This window comes from Polypterus senegalus, chromosome 18 (genome assembly GCF_016835505.1).
Source record: "Polypterus senegalus isolate Bchr_013 chromosome 18, ASM1683550v1, whole genome shotgun sequence".
Lineage (NCBI taxonomy): Eukaryota > Metazoa > Chordata > Cladistia > Polypteriformes > Polypteridae > Polypterus > Polypterus senegalus.
This window is the reverse complement of record NC_053171.1, coordinates 79,160,057-79,178,231: the sequence shown is the minus strand read 5'-3', so window position 1 is coordinate 79,178,231 and position 18,175 is coordinate 79,160,057. Positions and strand designations below refer to the sequence as shown.

Genomic DNA, 18,175 nt, shown 5'->3' with positions numbered 1-18,175 from the left:
GCGTGCCGGAACACCTCACCAGGGAGGCGTCCAGGAGGCATCCTGATCAGATGCCCGAGCCACCTCATCTGACAACTCTAAATGCGGAGGAGCAGCGGCTCTACTCTGAGCACCTCCCGGATGACTGAGCTTCACACCCTATCTTTAAGGGAAAGCCCAGACACCCTGCGGAGGAAACTCATTTCAGCCGCTTGTATTCGCGATCTCGTTCTTTCGGTCACTACCCATAGCTCATGACCATAGGTGAGGGTAGGAGCGTAGATCGACTGGTAAATTGAGAGCTTTGCCTTACGGCTCAGCTCCTTTTTCACCACGACAGACCGATGCAGAGCCCGCATCACTGCGGATGCTGCCCCGATCCGCCTGTCGATCTCACGCTCCATTCTTCCCTCACTCGTGAACAAGACCCCGAGATACTTGAACTCCTCCACTTGGGGCAGGATCTCTCCCCCAACCCTGAGAGGGCACTCCACCCTTTTCCGGCTGAGGACCATGCTCTCGGATTTGGAGGTGCTGATTCTCATCCCAGCCGCTTCACACTCAGCTGCGAACCGATCCAGAGAGCTGAAGATCACGGCCTGATGAAGCAAACAGGACAACATCATCTGCAAAAGCAGTGACCCAATCCTGAGTCCACCAAACCGGACCCCTTCAACACCCTGGCTGCGCCTAGAAATTCTGTCCATAAAAGTTATGAACAGAATCGGTGACAAAGGGCAGCCCTGGCGGAGTCCAACTCTCACTGGAAGCGGGCTCGACTTACTGCGGCAATGCGGACCAAGCTCTGACACGGTTGTACAGAGACCGAACAGCTCTTATCAGGGGTCCGGTACCCCATACTGAGCACCCCCACAGGATTCCCGAGGGACGGTCGAATGCCTTTTCCAAGTCCACAAAACACATGTAGACCGGTCGGGCAAACTCCCATGCACCCTCCAGGACTCTGCTAAGGGTGAAGAGCTGGTCCACTGTTCCGCGACCAGGGCGAAAACCACACTGTTCCTCCTGAATCCGAGGTTCACTATCCGACGGACCCTCCTCTCCAGAACCCCGAATAGACTTTTCCAGGGAGGCTGAGGAGTGTGATCCCTCTATAGTTGGAACACACCCTCTGGTCCCCCTTTTTAAAGAGGGGGACCACCACCCCGGTCTGCCAATCCAGAGGCACTGTCCCGATGTCCATGCGATGTTGCAGAGGCGTGTCAACCAAGACAGTCCTACAACATCCAGAGCCTTAAGGAACTCGGGCGATCTCATCCACCCCGGGCCCTGCCACCAAGGAGTTTTTGACCACCTCGGTGACTTCAGTCCCAGAGATGGGAGAGCCCACCTCAGAGTCCCCAGGCTCTGCTTCCTCGTGGAAGGCATGTTAGTGGGATTGAGGAGGTCTTGAAGTACTCCTCCCACCGACCCACAACGTCCGAGTGAGGTCAGCAGCGCACCATCCCCACCATATACGGTGTTGACACTGCACTGCTTCCCCTCCTGAGGCGCGGACGGTGGACCAGAATCTCCTCGAAGCCGTCCAAAGTCGTTCTCCATGGCCTCTCCAAACTCCTCCCATGCCCGAGTTTTGCCTCAGCAACAACCGCCGCGTTCGCTTGGCCTGCGGTACCTATCAGCTGCCTCCAGAGACCCACAGGACAAAAAGTCCTATAGGACTCCTTCTTCAGCTTGACGGCATCCCTCACGCGGTGTCCACCAGCGGGTTGGGGATATGCCCGCCACGACAGGCACCGACCACCTTGCGGCCACAGCTCCGGTCAGCCGCCTCAACAATAGAGGCACGGAACATGGCCCATTCGGACTCAATGTCCCCACCTCCCTCGGGGCGTGGTTGAAGTTCTGCGGAGGTGGGAGTTGAAGCTACTTCTGACAGGGGACTCTGCCAGCCGTTCCCAGCAGACCCTCACAACACGTTTGGGCCTACCAGGTCTGACCGGCATCTTCCCCACCATCGAAGCCAACTCACCACCAGGTGGTGATCAGTTGACAGCTCCGCCCCTCTCTTCACCCGAGTGTCCAAGACATATGGCGCAAGTCCGGCGACACGACCACAAAGTCGATCATCGACCTGAGGCCTAGGGTGTCCTGGTGCCAAGTGCACATATGAACACCCTTATGCTTGAACATGGTGTTCGTTATGGACAATCCGTGGCGAGCACAGAAGTCCAATAACAAAACACCGCTCGGGTTCAGATCGGGGGGGCCATTCCTCCCAATCACGCCCTTCCAGGTCTCACTGTCATTGCCCACGTGAGCATTGAAGTCTCCCAGCAAAACGAGGGAATCCCAGAAGGTATGCCCTCTAGCAACCCCTCAGAGACTCCAAAAGGGTGGATACTCCAAACTGCTGTTGGCGCATATGCACAAACAACAGTCAGGACCCTTCCCCCCACCTGAAGGCGGAGGGAGGCCACCCTCTTGTCCACCGGGGTAAACCCCAATGCACAGGCTCCAAGTCGGGGGGCAATAAGTATGCCCACACCTGCTCAGCGCCTCTCACCGGGGGCAACTCCAGAGTGGTAGAGAGTCCAGCCCCTCTAAAGGAGATTGGTTCCAGAGTCCAAGCTGTGCGTCGAGGTGAGTCCGACTATATCTAGCGGAACCTCTCGACCTCGCGCACTAGCTCAGGCTCCTTCCCTTCAGAGAGGTGACATTCCGTCCCAAGAGCCAGTTTCTGTAGCCGAGGATCAGACCGCCAAGGTCCCGCCTGCCACCACCCAACTCACACTGCACCCAACCTCCTTGGCCCCTCCCATAGGTGGTGAGCCCATGGAGAGGAGAGTCCACGTTACCTCTTCGGGCTGTGCCTGGCCGAGCCCCATGGGTGCAGGCCCGGCCACCAGGCCTGCCATCGAGCCCCACCTCCAGGCCTGGCTCCAGAGGGGGGCCCCGGTGACCCGCGTCCGGGCAAGGGAAAACGTTGTCCAAAGTTTTTATTCTTCATTGGAGGTTTGTTGAACCACTCTTTGTCTCATCCCTCACCTAGGACCAGTTTGCCTTGGGTGGCCCTACCAGGGGCATAAAGCCCCGGACAACATAGCTCCTAGGATCATTGGGACACGCAAACCACTCTACCACGATAACGTGACGGTTCGAGGAGGAGGATTGGTTAATTAGGTATTTGCATTAGCAAGCTATTGAATAGGTGTAACTAATAAAGTGGCCGGGCAGCGTATAATACATATATACTATCAGTCAAATGTATTAGAATAACTTTTTTCCAGTTTTTCATCAGATTTAATCAGTTGAAATGCAATGAATGACCTAAAATGGCAAGCAATAACTTGCCAGTGAGCTAAATTTAAAGTTTAGGTTAGCAAAAACTAACAAAAATGGAAATATCAGAATATTACCAATGGGCCTTCTTCAGGGAACAACTAATAAGTTACAACCTACAAATGTTCAGCAGCAACTGAAGTAAATTGAGCCAAGCAAGCAAATGCCTCACAGCACAATCGCTTCAAGCACAGCTTAACAGTGGTCGAAAAAAGCAACTCTCAGTTTGGTACTGAGAAAAGGAGACTTTGTGCTGCAGGCTTGACAGGGCGAGTGGCAGTAAGAAAGCCATTCCTTAAAGGACAAAATAGGGCCTTAAAATACCAGCTGTGGACTACTGCAGACTGGACAAAGTCTCCTCTTCACAGTACAAACTGAGACTTGCTTTTTTTGACTACTGTTAAAGCTGTGCTTGAAGCGGTTGTGCTGTTACCCTGAGAAAGTTGTCTTTTGATTGGGTTGTGACTTTGGGTCTGCCAGATCTCTTCCTATCAGAGTTTCTTTCTGTTTCCAATTGCCTTTGGATTGTGTAGGACACCACTTTCGATTTTTTTTTCTCTAAATGAAAGGCCTGCACTTCTAAGGGTAATAATGTTCTGTCTCATTTCATTTGTTAATTGCCGTTTTCTTGCCAATATCTTCCAATTCTTTGCTTTAAGGCTTCATTTACTTTATTTGCTACAGAACATCTGTAGGTTTAAACTATAAGTTGTTCCCTGAAATAGGTCCATTGGTAATATTCTGATATTCCTTTAAGTTTATGCTAACTTAAACTTTATATTTAAACCCCCATCGGTTTACTGCTGACCTTTTTACCATTTTAGGTCATTCATTGCATTTTAATTGATTAAATTTAAAGAAAAAGTGGAAAAACTGAGGTGTTGTAAAACTTTTGATTGATCTATATCTATATATCTATCCATATATCTATCTATTTATCTCTTATATATATTTCTCTTCTGGTTCATCCTGCTTCCTCTTCAAACCCGGTCTCCCCGCACGCTCGATTCCTATTCGTCCTCTTCCAAACCCTTCCCCACGCTGCCTGTGGCCTCCCATATACCCCCACACCACTTTTCTCGATTCCTATTCCTCCTTCAGACTACTGCGTTCCCAACTCCTCTCTCATGACCCGATTGGTGTCACGTCACCGCACTATAGACTGCGTGACCTTTTACTTCGGCCATGTGTGAGCCTGGGAGACTTTTCTGTAGCCTGCTACAGGAAGGTACTCTCTCAACCATTAGCATTGGTTTCGCTCCTTGCTATTTTCGTTATACTCAATGTTTACCACAACCACAAGACCAAGTTACTCAACTTTATGGTGATATTAATTTCTCAACTCTGACTCCCCAAGAACTTGCTGCAAGAGCAATACTGAGCATCACAAATGACGATTCACTACATATTAACAACAAAGTTCTTGATCTTATGCAGGGTGAAAAAGTGACCTTCAAGAGTGTAGATACAGTGGTCAGTGACAATCCTAATGATCAACTAATGTAACCACAAGAGTTTTTACACATCCTCACACCAACTGGCATGCCTCCCCATATCCTTCATCTGAAGGTGGGAGCCATAGTTATGCTCCTCTGTAATATTATGCCATCAAAAGGTCTTTGCAACGGAACAAGACTCATCGTTACCCAAATACATACAAATATTATTGAGTGCAAACTGATCGCTATCCAAAATTCTGAAACAATCTTCATTCCCAGAATCTCTCTCCTTCCTTCCAACACCAATCTCCCTTTTAAATTTGAACGCACACAATTCCCACTCAGACTTGCCTTCTCCATGACTATCAACAAGTTCCAAGGACAAAACTTTGCAAAGATTTGCATTAATCTACAACAACCAGTCTTTAGCTACGGCCAGTTGTACGTGGCTTTTTCTAGGATTAGATCTTTCGACTCATTATCTGTCGTCTTCAGCAAAACACCTATTTACAACTGCGTCTTTCAAGAAGTATTTCTTTCTTCTTGATTTCTGAATTCCTTTCTCAACGTTTTCCGTTCCTATTCTTTCACCGCTGTATGCTAAGGTGGGCTTCGGCTAGTATGTATATATATTGTCGCAAAAATCAGACATAAGAGTCATAAAAAGGTTTGGGGCAGCCACCCGTATGTTGGTATCCTGGCTGCAAATTTGCAAAATGTATAACAGCACTGATGTGCACAAAACCGAGTCCAAAACAGAACTGAGGGAACAGGGGAAAGGTGGAAGCTTTTAAAAGGGGAAGACAGGAAGTGAGGTCAAAGGGGTTGGGCTGATAGGGGTCTTCAGCCATAGGCTCGAGCTCGGACATGACATCACAGGGGCCGGAGCTGGAAAGACTTCTTCCATAGGCTCAGACCCGGAAGTGACATCAACATGGCTAGGTGGAATCTCCCGTGAATGGTCAGCAGGAAAGGGAGAAAAAGAGTCAGTGCACTCTGCCACATCCCAGTCTGATTCGGAATTGCCCTTATTCAAGCCCTTTAGCTGCCTCCCATGCACATGTGTGTGACAAAATATATATATTGTAACAGATGGCCAGGACGCCCCTTCACCACATCTGCCAGGAGGACAAGGGTGGGAAGCCCAGTATTGCCCCCTGGATGCTAGATGGCAACCTCCCTGGATTGCAGCGGTGCCTCGGACTCCCCCAGGGCTTCATGGGGGTTGGAGTTCTGTGCAGCTCTGTGCGGTTCTGCAGGCACCGCCGGGGGTGCTGCAAAAGGAGCGGCTGGCCCCTTTTGGGTACTGGGTTCGCCTTACCCGGAAGTGCAGACAGATGTCGGCAATCAACTACCTGGAGCACCTCCGGGTACCCAATAAAATGAGCCAGCGACCACCACTCAGTGGCCAGAGTCGGGTGGAGGAGGACAAAGTTGCCTGGGAGGAGTGGTGGTGCCAGAGAGAGAGAGAAGAGTGCTTTGTGATACTTGGTGTGCTTTATTTGGGACTGTGTATTGCCTTTGGGACATGGGGAAGAAGATGTGCACCCACAGGGGAAGAGAATCTGTGTCGGGTCGGGCGTTATACAGCGCAATTCTTACTATCTATATATATATACATATATCTATATATATATATATATATATATCTATATATATATATATATATATATATATATATATATATATATATATATATATATATATATATATATATAGTGAGGTAAGCGGCTGGGGGTGGTACCCGGCTGGGACGCCCAGAAGGACCGGAAGACGGACTACGCCTCCTCTGGACCACGAGAGGGCAGCCGCCCTAGTTGGTATGGGGACCACGGGAACAGAGCTTGGAAGCTCAGCCCTACAGGGGCCCATGCTTACCGCGCCCGGATGCCTGAAGAGCCCTGGCCCTCAGCACTTCAGCCACACCCGGAAGTGCGGTAGGGAAGACGACCAGGGACACCCGGAGTGCTTCCGGGTGCGCAGCCAGTACTTCCGCCACACCAGGAAGGGACGGCGGAAGCTCATCGGAAGACACCTGGAGTACATCCGGGTGAATATAAAAGGGGCCACCTGTCTCCATTCGATGGCTGGAGTTGGGTGGACCAGAGGAGAAAGGCATTGTTTGAAAGGCCTGGACTTTGGGATGAAAGTGGGTTGTGTGTGTTTCACTTGTGTGTAAATATTGTAAATAAAGCGTGTGTGGTGACTTGAAATGATGTCTACCTGTCTGTGTCCAGACTGTACCCCCACAATATACTGTATATATATACTTTCTCATTAAAAATACAATTTTTTCATTGTAACATTAAGTTCCTGAGATCATCATGTGATACATATATAAATGCTGTTTGTTTGATTTTAGGTTCAAATACATAATCCTGAAACAAAGGTTTCTTGAAGCTCTCTGTGTTAACGTCATATCTGCAGATGATGAACGACAACACGTGAGTGTCTCTTTCAGATCTGTCATGTTTGGAATCCCAGAATTACTGTTGCATTTTTCCTAATTCACAAGGTTTCTTTCTCCTTATTTGAGCATACTCTCTTTTTGCAGTACACATCACAAACGTATTGTTTTGTTTGTGTTTTAGAATTGTTTTTTTTTTTATTTCACATTTTCTTTAACTGAACATTGCAGACTTGTGTGTGCATTAGCAGCCCATAAATACTTCTGGGTACTCACCTACAGTTTACTAGCATTGCATGTTAACAGCTACTTTGTGCTAACATTTGGGAGAATGTATGCATGAAATAAAGTAAAAAGTCATTAAACACCTGCTAGTTGACAATAAAAGCTCACAGATCAATGGGAACAGCTTTTACAGAATAGTCATTATGCATTACAACAGAAAAAGTTTTTGAGCAATCAAAACTAAAAAGTAAGCATTCAAAATTGCATTAAACTATCCAACCATTGTGAAATAATAAAGGCAAAAAGTTAAAAATAATAAGTAAATATAAACCTTTACACATATTAAATCAACAAAATAATATATCTCTCTATTGTAATAAAAAGATCCTAGGACTAGACATGGCTTTTTCAGATACTTTCACATCCCGCAAGACAAGACTTTGTGCCAAGAAATGTAACCATGCCATGAAATAAAAGACATAGAGTAGATGACAAAGTAGAACATCGTAAAGGATTCAAAAATGTTGCTGCGATACACATGCAGAGCAGGCTAGAGATAATTGAAGTACGAAAATTTGAGAGTCCCAAAAAATGATAGTAAAGATTGTGTTAGCGCAAACAAACAGAAATTATTACTCGGTGAAATAAAAGAACAGCGAAAAGAGATTGAATATATTGTTCGGAGTCAGAGACTTGTAGATCATCTAATTCGTGTTGCCATCAGGGAAAAGTAATGTTTCGTCCCAGTGAAGAGGCGTATCTGCGAGAATTAAAAGATTTGTTGTTTGGTGAAAGTGAAATTCACATACACAACCGGCAGAGACATGAAGTGGCTGGCGCATAGCACAGGCTTGCGGGTTGGCGAGCAACATGAAAATAACAATTTAAATTGAACAAAGACAACAATAAAACAAATACCCGTAACTTTAACCAGATACAGAAAGCCAAGAATGTACAAATATGTAATGATCTCTATGTCACTATCTTTTGGAGGTCACTATCTTTTGGAGGTAAATGCCCATATGCAGAGGCACAGAGAGTATTTACTTTACATCTTTCATGTTTGGTATTTGTATTTTGAGCCTTCCCCTATTGAATTCTATTCAAATACAAAGGACTTATTTTTGTTTTCAAATTAGATTTCTTTTGTTTTTTATAGCTTGAGTATAAAATGCAAGGAGCTGTCAAGTGCCTTCATGCCCTGGAGAAGCACTGCCCTTCTAAAGAGGACTATAGGAGACTCTGCTTGCTACTGACTTTGCCTCATCTGACCAGCCATGCTGAGTACAAGAACTGGAATCCCAGCACAGCAAGAGTGCTCTGCTTCGAAGAGGCCTATGCTATGGTCTCAAAGTTCATACCAGCTGATGGAAAGCTGAGCAGAGCTGGTTTCAAGGCAAGCAACAACCGTCTGTTCGAGCTGATTATTAAAGGGATGCTTTATGAATGTTGTGTTGAGTTTTGTCAGAGCAAAGCATCAGGAGAAGACATTACAAAGTGTGACATATTGATGGATACTGACATACTTTGTGGGAATGGCACAGATGATATGGATTTAAGTTTGATGTCCTGGCTGCAGAGCTTGCCAACTGCTGTGTTTTGCTATGCATTTGAGCAAAAGGTGCTTGACATTCATGTGGACAAGCTGGTGAAGCCCACAAATGCTGCAAATGCAGAACAGTCGTCTTCCTTTGTGAAGAGATATTCTCCCTACCCATCACCACGGTTGAGACGACCCCTGTCTGCTGATGCTTATGTGTCCCGCTCTCTGAATCCTAATCTGGATGGCCTTTCTTTTGGGTTATCTCTTCATGACAAAGGCACCATGGACCAACATGGAAAGTTATTTGAAAAGACACAGTCCTTTGCAAACCTGAAGTACCCTGTATCTCAAAGTCTGACTAGAGGTTTCTTGATGGAGAATATAGACTCTCAGAATGTTGGTGAAGACTCCTTACAGAGGTTTGTGAAAGTATTTTAGATTTTTTTATATAATATACTGGCTGTCATCGATCAGCTGTTCAATGTAAAACCCAGGCTTTATGGTGAAATGGTAATATTTCAGTGGCAAACATACAAGTAGCAGACCATTGAAACGGCTCATAGTGATCATCCCTAGGAGTTGTATGTTACAAATCTGCATGCACAATTACTGCATAAATCCAGAGCTTCTTAGGTATGTATTACTTAACAAATGTTATTGGAAACATCTAGGTGGCTTGCATATGGATTTTGTGGCCTCAGTTGTTTTGATGGTTAAGGACCTCAATTGCTAGAAAGCCTGCAGTAGCAGATGAGATGTTGATTAGCAATGTTGAAAGTTCTGATTATTTTTGATAGTTTATTAATGATAGTGATTAATGCACCTCTTCAGTGTTTCATGGAAGGTAAGAACAGAACACTTCCATTGGCAGTGAAAGTATGGATTACTTCAGTTGGATCTCATGAAAGTACTTATTTCACCTTTCAGCAATATTCCCATTTAAGGTCAGTATCTCTCCACTAGAGAGCCTGAAAAATATTTTTCTAGACATGGCTAAATCCATTTAAAAATCATTCTTACTGACCACACCAAACTCTCATTCAGTTCCAAATGGATGACTCCTCCTTAATTTGACAGCTTCTTTTAACATTGGTGTTCAACAAACATGTTCTGCCTTTGCTTGTTGCCAACCAAGCTTCAACCACAGCTGTTTGCAGGCATCAAATAATCTTGAGGTCTGGAACAAGATCTGTTCATACACTTTGCACCAAGTATTCTCTAAAAAAACAAAGGAAGCTTGTTAGATCAACAGCTGACCTCAAGCCAAAGAAAGGTGTCCAGTAGATGTTTTTGAGACTTCACTTTTGGGTTAGGCAGAACCTTCACCTGTCTCTTCTCAGCAGCGCCCTCCAGTGGCACCTAAACACTCCCAAAAAGGCTGCCCAAAGGAACCACAGCTCCCATGTGTGAAAATGGAAGCTACACTAGAGACATACTGCCACTTGCAGACCAGAGGAACATATGGCCTCAGGATGGCAGTCTTCCTCTGTGTTTCCATTATACCTACCTCTCAAATGGAAAAGGAAACCTAGGATGATCATTCATCTGTGTCTTCCTTCCATTATGGCCTTCCAGCTGAGTAAGGGTGCATCATCTCTGCCAGTTGGGATTCAGTCTATTTATGTCTTTCAGCAAAATATACAGTATAATATAGAGATATCCATCCATCCATTATCCAACACATTGTATCCTAACTACAGGGTCATGGGGGTCTGCTGGAGCCAATCCCAGCTAACACAGGACACACCCAGACACCAAGCACACACTAAGGACAATTTAGAATCGCCAATGCACCTAACCTGCATATCTTTGGGCTGTGGGAGGAAATCTAAGCACCCAAAGGAAACCCACGCAGACACGGGGAGAACATGCAAACTCCACACAAGGAAGACCAGGGAAGCGTACCTGGGTCTCCTAACTGCGAGGCAGCAGCGCTACCCACTGCGCCATCGTGCCGCCCATATACTGCCTATTCAATCTAAAATCTGAGCGAATTTAGAAAGATGAGTTTGCAAAAGGCAAAAGCTCAAATTGAAATGCACTGTCAGTCCTTCAATAGCCTTGAATAAGACAGGCGCTCTATTTAGGTGGTGCAGGTCTATTGACAAGTATCCAAACTGGCAGAAACAGTGGCATGACAATAAATGCCAATCTGTCGCCTTTTACTTTTTTAGTATTATCAGAACACAAACTGATGTAAGAGTAATAACTTTGGATTTCTTCTCACTTTTTTAAAAGTTGGGTACTAGTGTTGGGCCATTGAATCAGTTCATTATTCTTTTACTGTATCTTTTGAATCGTGTGACATAAGTTATCATTAATTTGTGATATTTATTTTTACATATATTACAAATGGCATACTGTATATATGACTATAATTCATTGCCCACTATTCTTTCCTGTAGGAACTGCAGTTCCGACCGGCGACTACTACGTACCAACAGTCATGAATCCTTGAGTCTCAGTTCATCTTCTGGCTCAAAGTCATCTAGCATTGGCTCTCCTCCTGGATCAAGCCGAGGACTAAGAAATGCAGGGAACAATCAGGTATCTGCACTTTCAGAGTTCTGTATACAGGGTTTGTGGCACTCATTACTGCTTGAGGCAAAGGATTCAAGTCAGCTTTGTGCTGCATTCTGTTTTTACTTCATTTCATTTGAAAATTGTAACACTTAACAAAATGAAAATTTAATGTGTTAAATCTGGTAAAACAAACCCACACTGAATTATAAAGGACCATTTTCACAGCTTAACCTGTGTAACTTTGTAAAATGGGAGCGAGCATCATGTACGTTTGGAGAATACTCAGATTCTACTGAGGATTCTCGGGTTCAACTCGGCCTCCTGGACCAGTGAAGCAGCAGCGCTAACTGTGGCGTCCAGAAGTTATTTAAGGTTGGATGCGTAAGATAAGTATGGGAATTAGGCTGACATATTTAGGTAAAGGAGACAGTGTACAGTTTGACCATTTTATGTGTCAGAGAAATTATGAGCAGGCCAAAGCGTTACAATTTTAAATGGTTGTGTTTTTATTATATTTCTAGCCCAAAAAGCATCTAATAATAAAATTCTAATGCAGGAGAGGAACTTCAGAATGTTTCTAAAATGCGTTAGGCAAGTGTCATTAAATACAGCTGCTGTGCGATCAGTTGTAACTTTTTCAGGATGTTTCTTTTCTTTAAAGTTCAAAACTTTTTCCCAAATTGCAAACATTTCCTTTATCTCACTATATGAGGTAACCTCCTCCGCTTCTGCCTCCTCCACGATACTGATCTCCTGCAGAACCTCCGTATGTTGCCGCATCTGTAGTTCCGTCAACTCCTCCGTCGTCAGTTCCTCAGAATGTGTGGCGACAAGCTCTTTGATGGCTCGTATTTCGAATTTTGGATCGTACCTCAAGGCAAAAAATCGACCTAGTGACAGCTCGTATCTCAATAAACTCGTACGTTGGGGCACTCTTATCTCAAGGTACTACTGTATCATATAATTCTTCACACTTAATCAAATCAGAACATACAGTTACCCCTAAATTTGATAGATAGATAGATAGATAGATAGATAGATAGATAGATAGATAGATAGATAGATAGATAGATAGAATCATGACATTGAAAAATGAAGTCCACAATACGAATACGCATTGCATTTTATTGCGTTTAATATGCTGAATTTATTTTTGGCACGCATATTTTTCCATACTCTCATTTTCTCTAAAAATCTAAAGGCATGCTTTTAGATTTATTGGAACTCTAAATTCAACAGACATTAATGTGTGCATCTGTCTGATGTACTGGAATGTAGATGGTGATTGCTTTCCTCCTATGGTAAGCTGTGACCCCAAAGTGGAAACAGAAAACAGATGAATGAATGGATGGGCTTCTGTTTTGTATTACTAAACCTGAACTATTAATCCAATATGGTGATCCTGCTATATATTATACTAATACTTTTTAGACCTCTGGAGAAACAACACTACTTGGTAGCTTATTCCATGTATCTGTGGTTCTCAATATGAAGTAAAACTTCCTAATGTTTGTGTGAAACTCACCCTTAACAAGTTTTCAACTGTGTCTCCATGTTCTTGATGAACTCATTTTCAAATAACATTTTTAATCCAATGGATAATTTAAACACTTCAATCAGGTCTTCTCTTGATCTTCTTTTGCTTAAATTGAAGAGGCTCAGCTCTCCTAATCTTTCCTCATATCCTCCTTCAATCAGCCTAGTCGCTCATCTCTGGACCTTTTCTAGTGCTGCTTTTTGTACCCTGGAGACCAAAACTGCACACAGTACACCGGATGAGGACTCACCTATGTGTTGTAATGATTGAGCATACGCTCCTTTCACTTGTATATCAGGGCGCTATATAACCTGTTATTCTGTTAGCCTACTTAGTGGCTTCTGAACTTTGTGTGGCAATTGATAGTATCGAGTCCACTATGACTCCTAAATCCTTCTCATAAGGTGTACTCTCAATTTTCCGACTGCCCATTGTGTATTCAAACCTAATATTTTTACTTCCTATGTGTAATACTTTACATTTACTTACATTAAATTTCATCTGTCACAAATATGCCCAAGTCCTTTTGTAATGATTCAACAGATTCCAGATTATTTGCCAATCCACCCAGTTTGGTATCATCTGCAAACTTGACCAGCTTGTTACTTGTACTCCTATCCAACTAATTGTAGTTGCATTAATTTGTGATGTTCTTATTCATAAAATTTCATTTTTAAAACATGAAGAAAATATATTTCAAAGAGTTTGAGGTACTTTTTGTGCTCGTTTTTTCACTTTCCTTTCTCATAATTTATTCACCTTCCATATGTCTTGATTAATCAAAACCATCAAATCTCATGGTGCAAATGTACAAATCTTGTCCTTGTATAGCATTTTCATGATGTGTGAAAAGACTATATAAGTAAAGAGGTTACATTTACATACATGGTAGTACAATATACTAATTCAAAACCAATTTTATGCACTTCAGTTTTATTATTAGCTCAGACTCATTAACATGGATGGGGCACCACCTGATTTCAAAGAGTGACTATCCTATAAAATACTTGAAATTCACAGTTGCAGAAAACATTAGCTTTATTTATATCATAGACTACTCCTTCGGATCAAATTACTGTGGATTCAGAGCATACTCAGACCCCTCACCTCCTGCACACATTATTGCATTGCAGATTTAAATTTAAATGAATAAATTTGCCATTTTTTCCCATGAATCAACACTTGATAATGCACAATGACAAATGCTGATCATAGATGATTTGAATACCATGTATGATAAAGGCGCTATATAGGCGTCGACCCGACACAGACTGACAACAGAGGTATGTGTAACATAAACAAAAAGAGCTTTTATTTTTCTTCACCTGTAGGGCACGTCTTCCCCGTACAGGCACAACACAGTCCCAAAAACACCACCAAAGAAAAACACCCAAAAACCACTCTTTTGTCCTCCACTCCTCCCAGGGCAGCTGTGTCCTCTTCCTCCGACTCTGGCGCCCTGAGTAGTGGCTGCAGGCTCCCTTTATAGCGCACCTGGAAGTCCCACAGGTGGTAACTAACCTAAATTAGACTGCACTTCTGGGTGTGGCTTCGTTGCCGACCCACACAGGCTGAGGAAGCCTTGCAGCTCCCCCTCGTGGTGGCCACGGAGCCCAATCAGGATGAGCTCTGGTGTTCCATGATACTTCCGATGAAACCCAGGTGGGCTGCCACCAAGTGTTCCGGGGGACGTAGAGTGAATCCCATGGCTACTCCCCTGGATCCAGTGTTGAAGGGACGTCCTGGCCGGACATGGGTCCTGGCCGTCCGCCACACATGGTTGGAGCAGATAATATTGGCTGGTAAAGAGCGTGGATAACAATCGTGTGATCGGTGGTACCCTCTTTCTATACAAGAACATACACAAGCTTACTTGCAAGAGACCCAGTGATCTCACTATCAACTAGAATGACCACATCCTCATCAGGTCTTTCGGGATGTGTAACTCTGTCATGGCATTGATGTCTACAGTGGTCATTATCCTATTACTACAATTATTACACAGAAGCTACGTAAAGTACAGTAGAAGAAAAGATGCAAAAAACATCTCCAAATCTCCTAAGACGACAGAGAGTTTGTAACAGAACTGTTGGTGCACTAGTAGAAATTGTCACAGGTCCCAATATCAACACTAAGAGGGAGTCAATAAACAACATCTTTGTAGACACGACCACAAGTGGTGTAGGCTACAGAAAGAAAAGTAGTACACAAAGGTTATTATCTGGAACATGGCAGAAAATCAAAGAAAACAAAAGTCTGAAAGCCAGGTTGTTGAGAACCAAATAACCAAGGGTCGAAAACCAGTTACAATTAGCCTATAAGGACAAAGACAGGAGAGATAAAAAATAGAACCAGTGGGATAAGAGGACTTTTGGCAACAAAATAGCACATGAGCCCGAACTTGCTGCTGAGAAGGACAAAGTTTAACTTGTTCGTTTATAAAATCACTTCAAAATTTCCTGGTAACGACACCTGGTTATCTACCCCAATAAAGGAAGAATTGGTCACAATCTTAAAACAGATTGTGAGCAGGTCGTGAGGAGGTGGCACTGTGGGCACACTACATCCATGAAGTACTTAATCGACCAGAACCAGAGGGCCTTGCCAATCCACCACCTGCTGACATCCTCTTAAATTTTAACACTAGTTCCCCAACAGAGGCTGAAGTTAGGCATGCTATCAAAGCATTAAAGTATGGTAAAGCTGTCAGCATTGATATCATAAATTCCAAGATGTTAAAGGCTGATCTTAACATTTCAACTATGTTTCTTGACGTCTTGGACAAGAACATTATCCCTGAGGATTAGACCAATGGATTGATTTTGAAGTTTCCAATGAAAGGCAAGTATCTCTAAGTTTGTTACAACTGGCAAGGCGTCACACTTCTCTTAACAACACCTAAAATATTTTGCTGAGCTCTCCTGAGCAGAACTGACACAGCTATAAAGACCAAGATGAGACAAGAACAAGCAGGATTTAGAAAAGACCTTTGCTGTAATGAACTTCTCATTGACTTCCAGAAAGCATTTGACAGCCTGCATCATAACACTCTATAGAAGACCCTAAAGTTATATGGGGTTCCTCCAAAACTGATTGCCGTAATAGGGCTGTTTTATGAAAATTTAAACAGAGTGGTTCCTGGTTGAGATGGGCAAAATGACAAGACTATGTTATTTCCTCATCTTCCTAGTCGTGATCCTCTGGATCATGAAAAACATCATAGCGCCTTTGCCACATTCCAGTCTATCTGGAGGTAAAAGTGATACAGAATAAGACCGACTGTAACACAGCAATGTGAAGTCTGTTAAGCTGAACTGTGCACAATGCTGGAGGGTAACTCATAATGACATAAGATCTCTCATTGTCTTCCAAAATTGATATCTGAAAAGGTTCTGTAGGATATTCTGGCCTGAAAAGATTTCAAATGTTGAGCTCTGCAAGGAGACAAAATGCCCGAGTGTAGCACTTGAGATCAAACATTGTGTTAAGAACAGATGAATAGCGTATACCCAAAGTGTTTCTCTGATAGTGTAGAATCATCCATCCATCCATTATTCAACCCGCTATATATATATATACATACACACTCACCTAAAGGATTATTAGGAACACCATACTAATATGGTGTTTGATCCCCTTTCACCTTCAGAACTGCCTTAATTCTACGTGGTATTGATTCAAAAAGGTGCTAAAAGCATTCTTTAGAAATGTTGGCCCATATTGATAGGATAGCATCTTGCAGTTGATGGAGATTTGTGGGATGCACATCCAGGGCACGAAGCTCCCATTTCACCACATCCCAAAGATGCTCTATTGGGTTGAGATCTGGTGACTGTGGGGGCCATTTTAGTACAGTGAACTCATTGTCATGTTCAAGAAACCAATTTGAAATGATTCGAGCTTTGTGACATGGTGCATTATCCTGCTGGAAACAGCCATCAGAGGATGGGTACATGGTGGTCATGAAGGGATGGACATGGTCAGAAACAATGCTCAGGTAGCACGTGGCATTTAAACCATGCCCAATTGGCACTAAGGGGCCTAAAGTGTGCCAAGAAAACATCCCCCACACCATTACACCACCACCACCAGCCTGCACAGTGGTAACAAGGCATGATGGATCCATGTTCTCATTCTGTTTACGCCAAATTCTGACTCTACCATTTGAATGTCTCAACAGAAATCAAGACTCATCAGACCAGGCAAAATTTTTCCAGTCTTCAACTGTCCAATTGTGGTGAGCTCGTGCAAATTTCTATATCCTAACTACAGGGTCACGGGGGTCTGCTGGAGCTAATCCCAGCCAACACAGGGCGCAAGACAGGAAACAAACCCCGGGCAGGGTGCCTGCCCACCACCGTAGGGTGAGCACACACACACCCCAAGCACACACTAGGGACAATTTAGAATCGCCAGTGCACCTAACCGGCATGTCTTTGGACTGTGGGAGGAAACAGGAGTACCCGAAGAAAACCTACGCAGATACGGAGAGAACATGCAAACTCCACACGGGTCTCCTAACTGCGAGGCAGCAGCGCTATCCACTGTGCCACCATGCCGCCCTAATGTACAAAGTAGAATCAGCCAAATCATTACAGACAGACTTGGGCTTATTTATGGCAGATGAAGTTAAATGTTAGTAAATATATAGTATTAAATGTAAGAGGTAAAAATGTTATATTTGAATACAACAGGAGGTTTGAAACATGATGGACACCAACTGCAAAGAGGAAACAAGGACAGTCAAAAACAACATGGCGGTAGACAATAACATCTGAGCAAAAGGAGATGAGGTCCAACATGTGGCCAAAGACTGGATCAGAAGGAAACAAGTTTTCTCAGCCTTGTGTCCAAGTTGGGACAAAAAGGACCAGAAATTATCTGCAAGCCTTCTGGAAAGTCACATAGACTCCTTCTAGCAGTCCCAAGTGTCCTTGCATCCCTAAGACCTAATATTTATTTAATGGAACATGATCCCTCAGTGGTTTTGGCCAGACTTGTTTTGTGTACCCAAACACAATGCTACACCATTCGAATGGTTCAACCGTGTGCTGCCTGAGGGTTTTAAGGAGGAATTCTGTGAGGGTCTTTTGCCTGGAACCCATAACTACATGCTGCTTGGAAAGCTAAGCATCCCCAGTTCATCTTGGACTACACACCCATTAGACTGTTACTCACTTTTTACTGTACTACCCTGGACATACTGGCTTTGTGTCTGC

General features: G+C 43.9%; 1 protein-coding gene across 1 annotated transcript in view; it reads left to right on the top strand.

The window, feature by feature from the left end:
• Positions 1 to 18,175, top strand: part of LOC120518418 (WD repeat-containing protein 47-like) — an 88,088-nt gene that overhangs the window by 39,387 nt on the left and 30,526 nt on the right. The window contains exons 4-6 of the mRNA XM_039741201.1: positions 7,084 to 7,165; positions 8,513 to 9,315; positions 11,302 to 11,443. Of these exons, the coding sequence (XP_039597135.1) occupies positions 7,084 to 7,165; positions 8,513 to 9,315; positions 11,302 to 11,443 (1,027 nt within the window). The remainder of the gene's footprint in view (positions 1 to 7,083; positions 7,166 to 8,512; positions 9,316 to 11,301; positions 11,444 to 18,175) is intronic.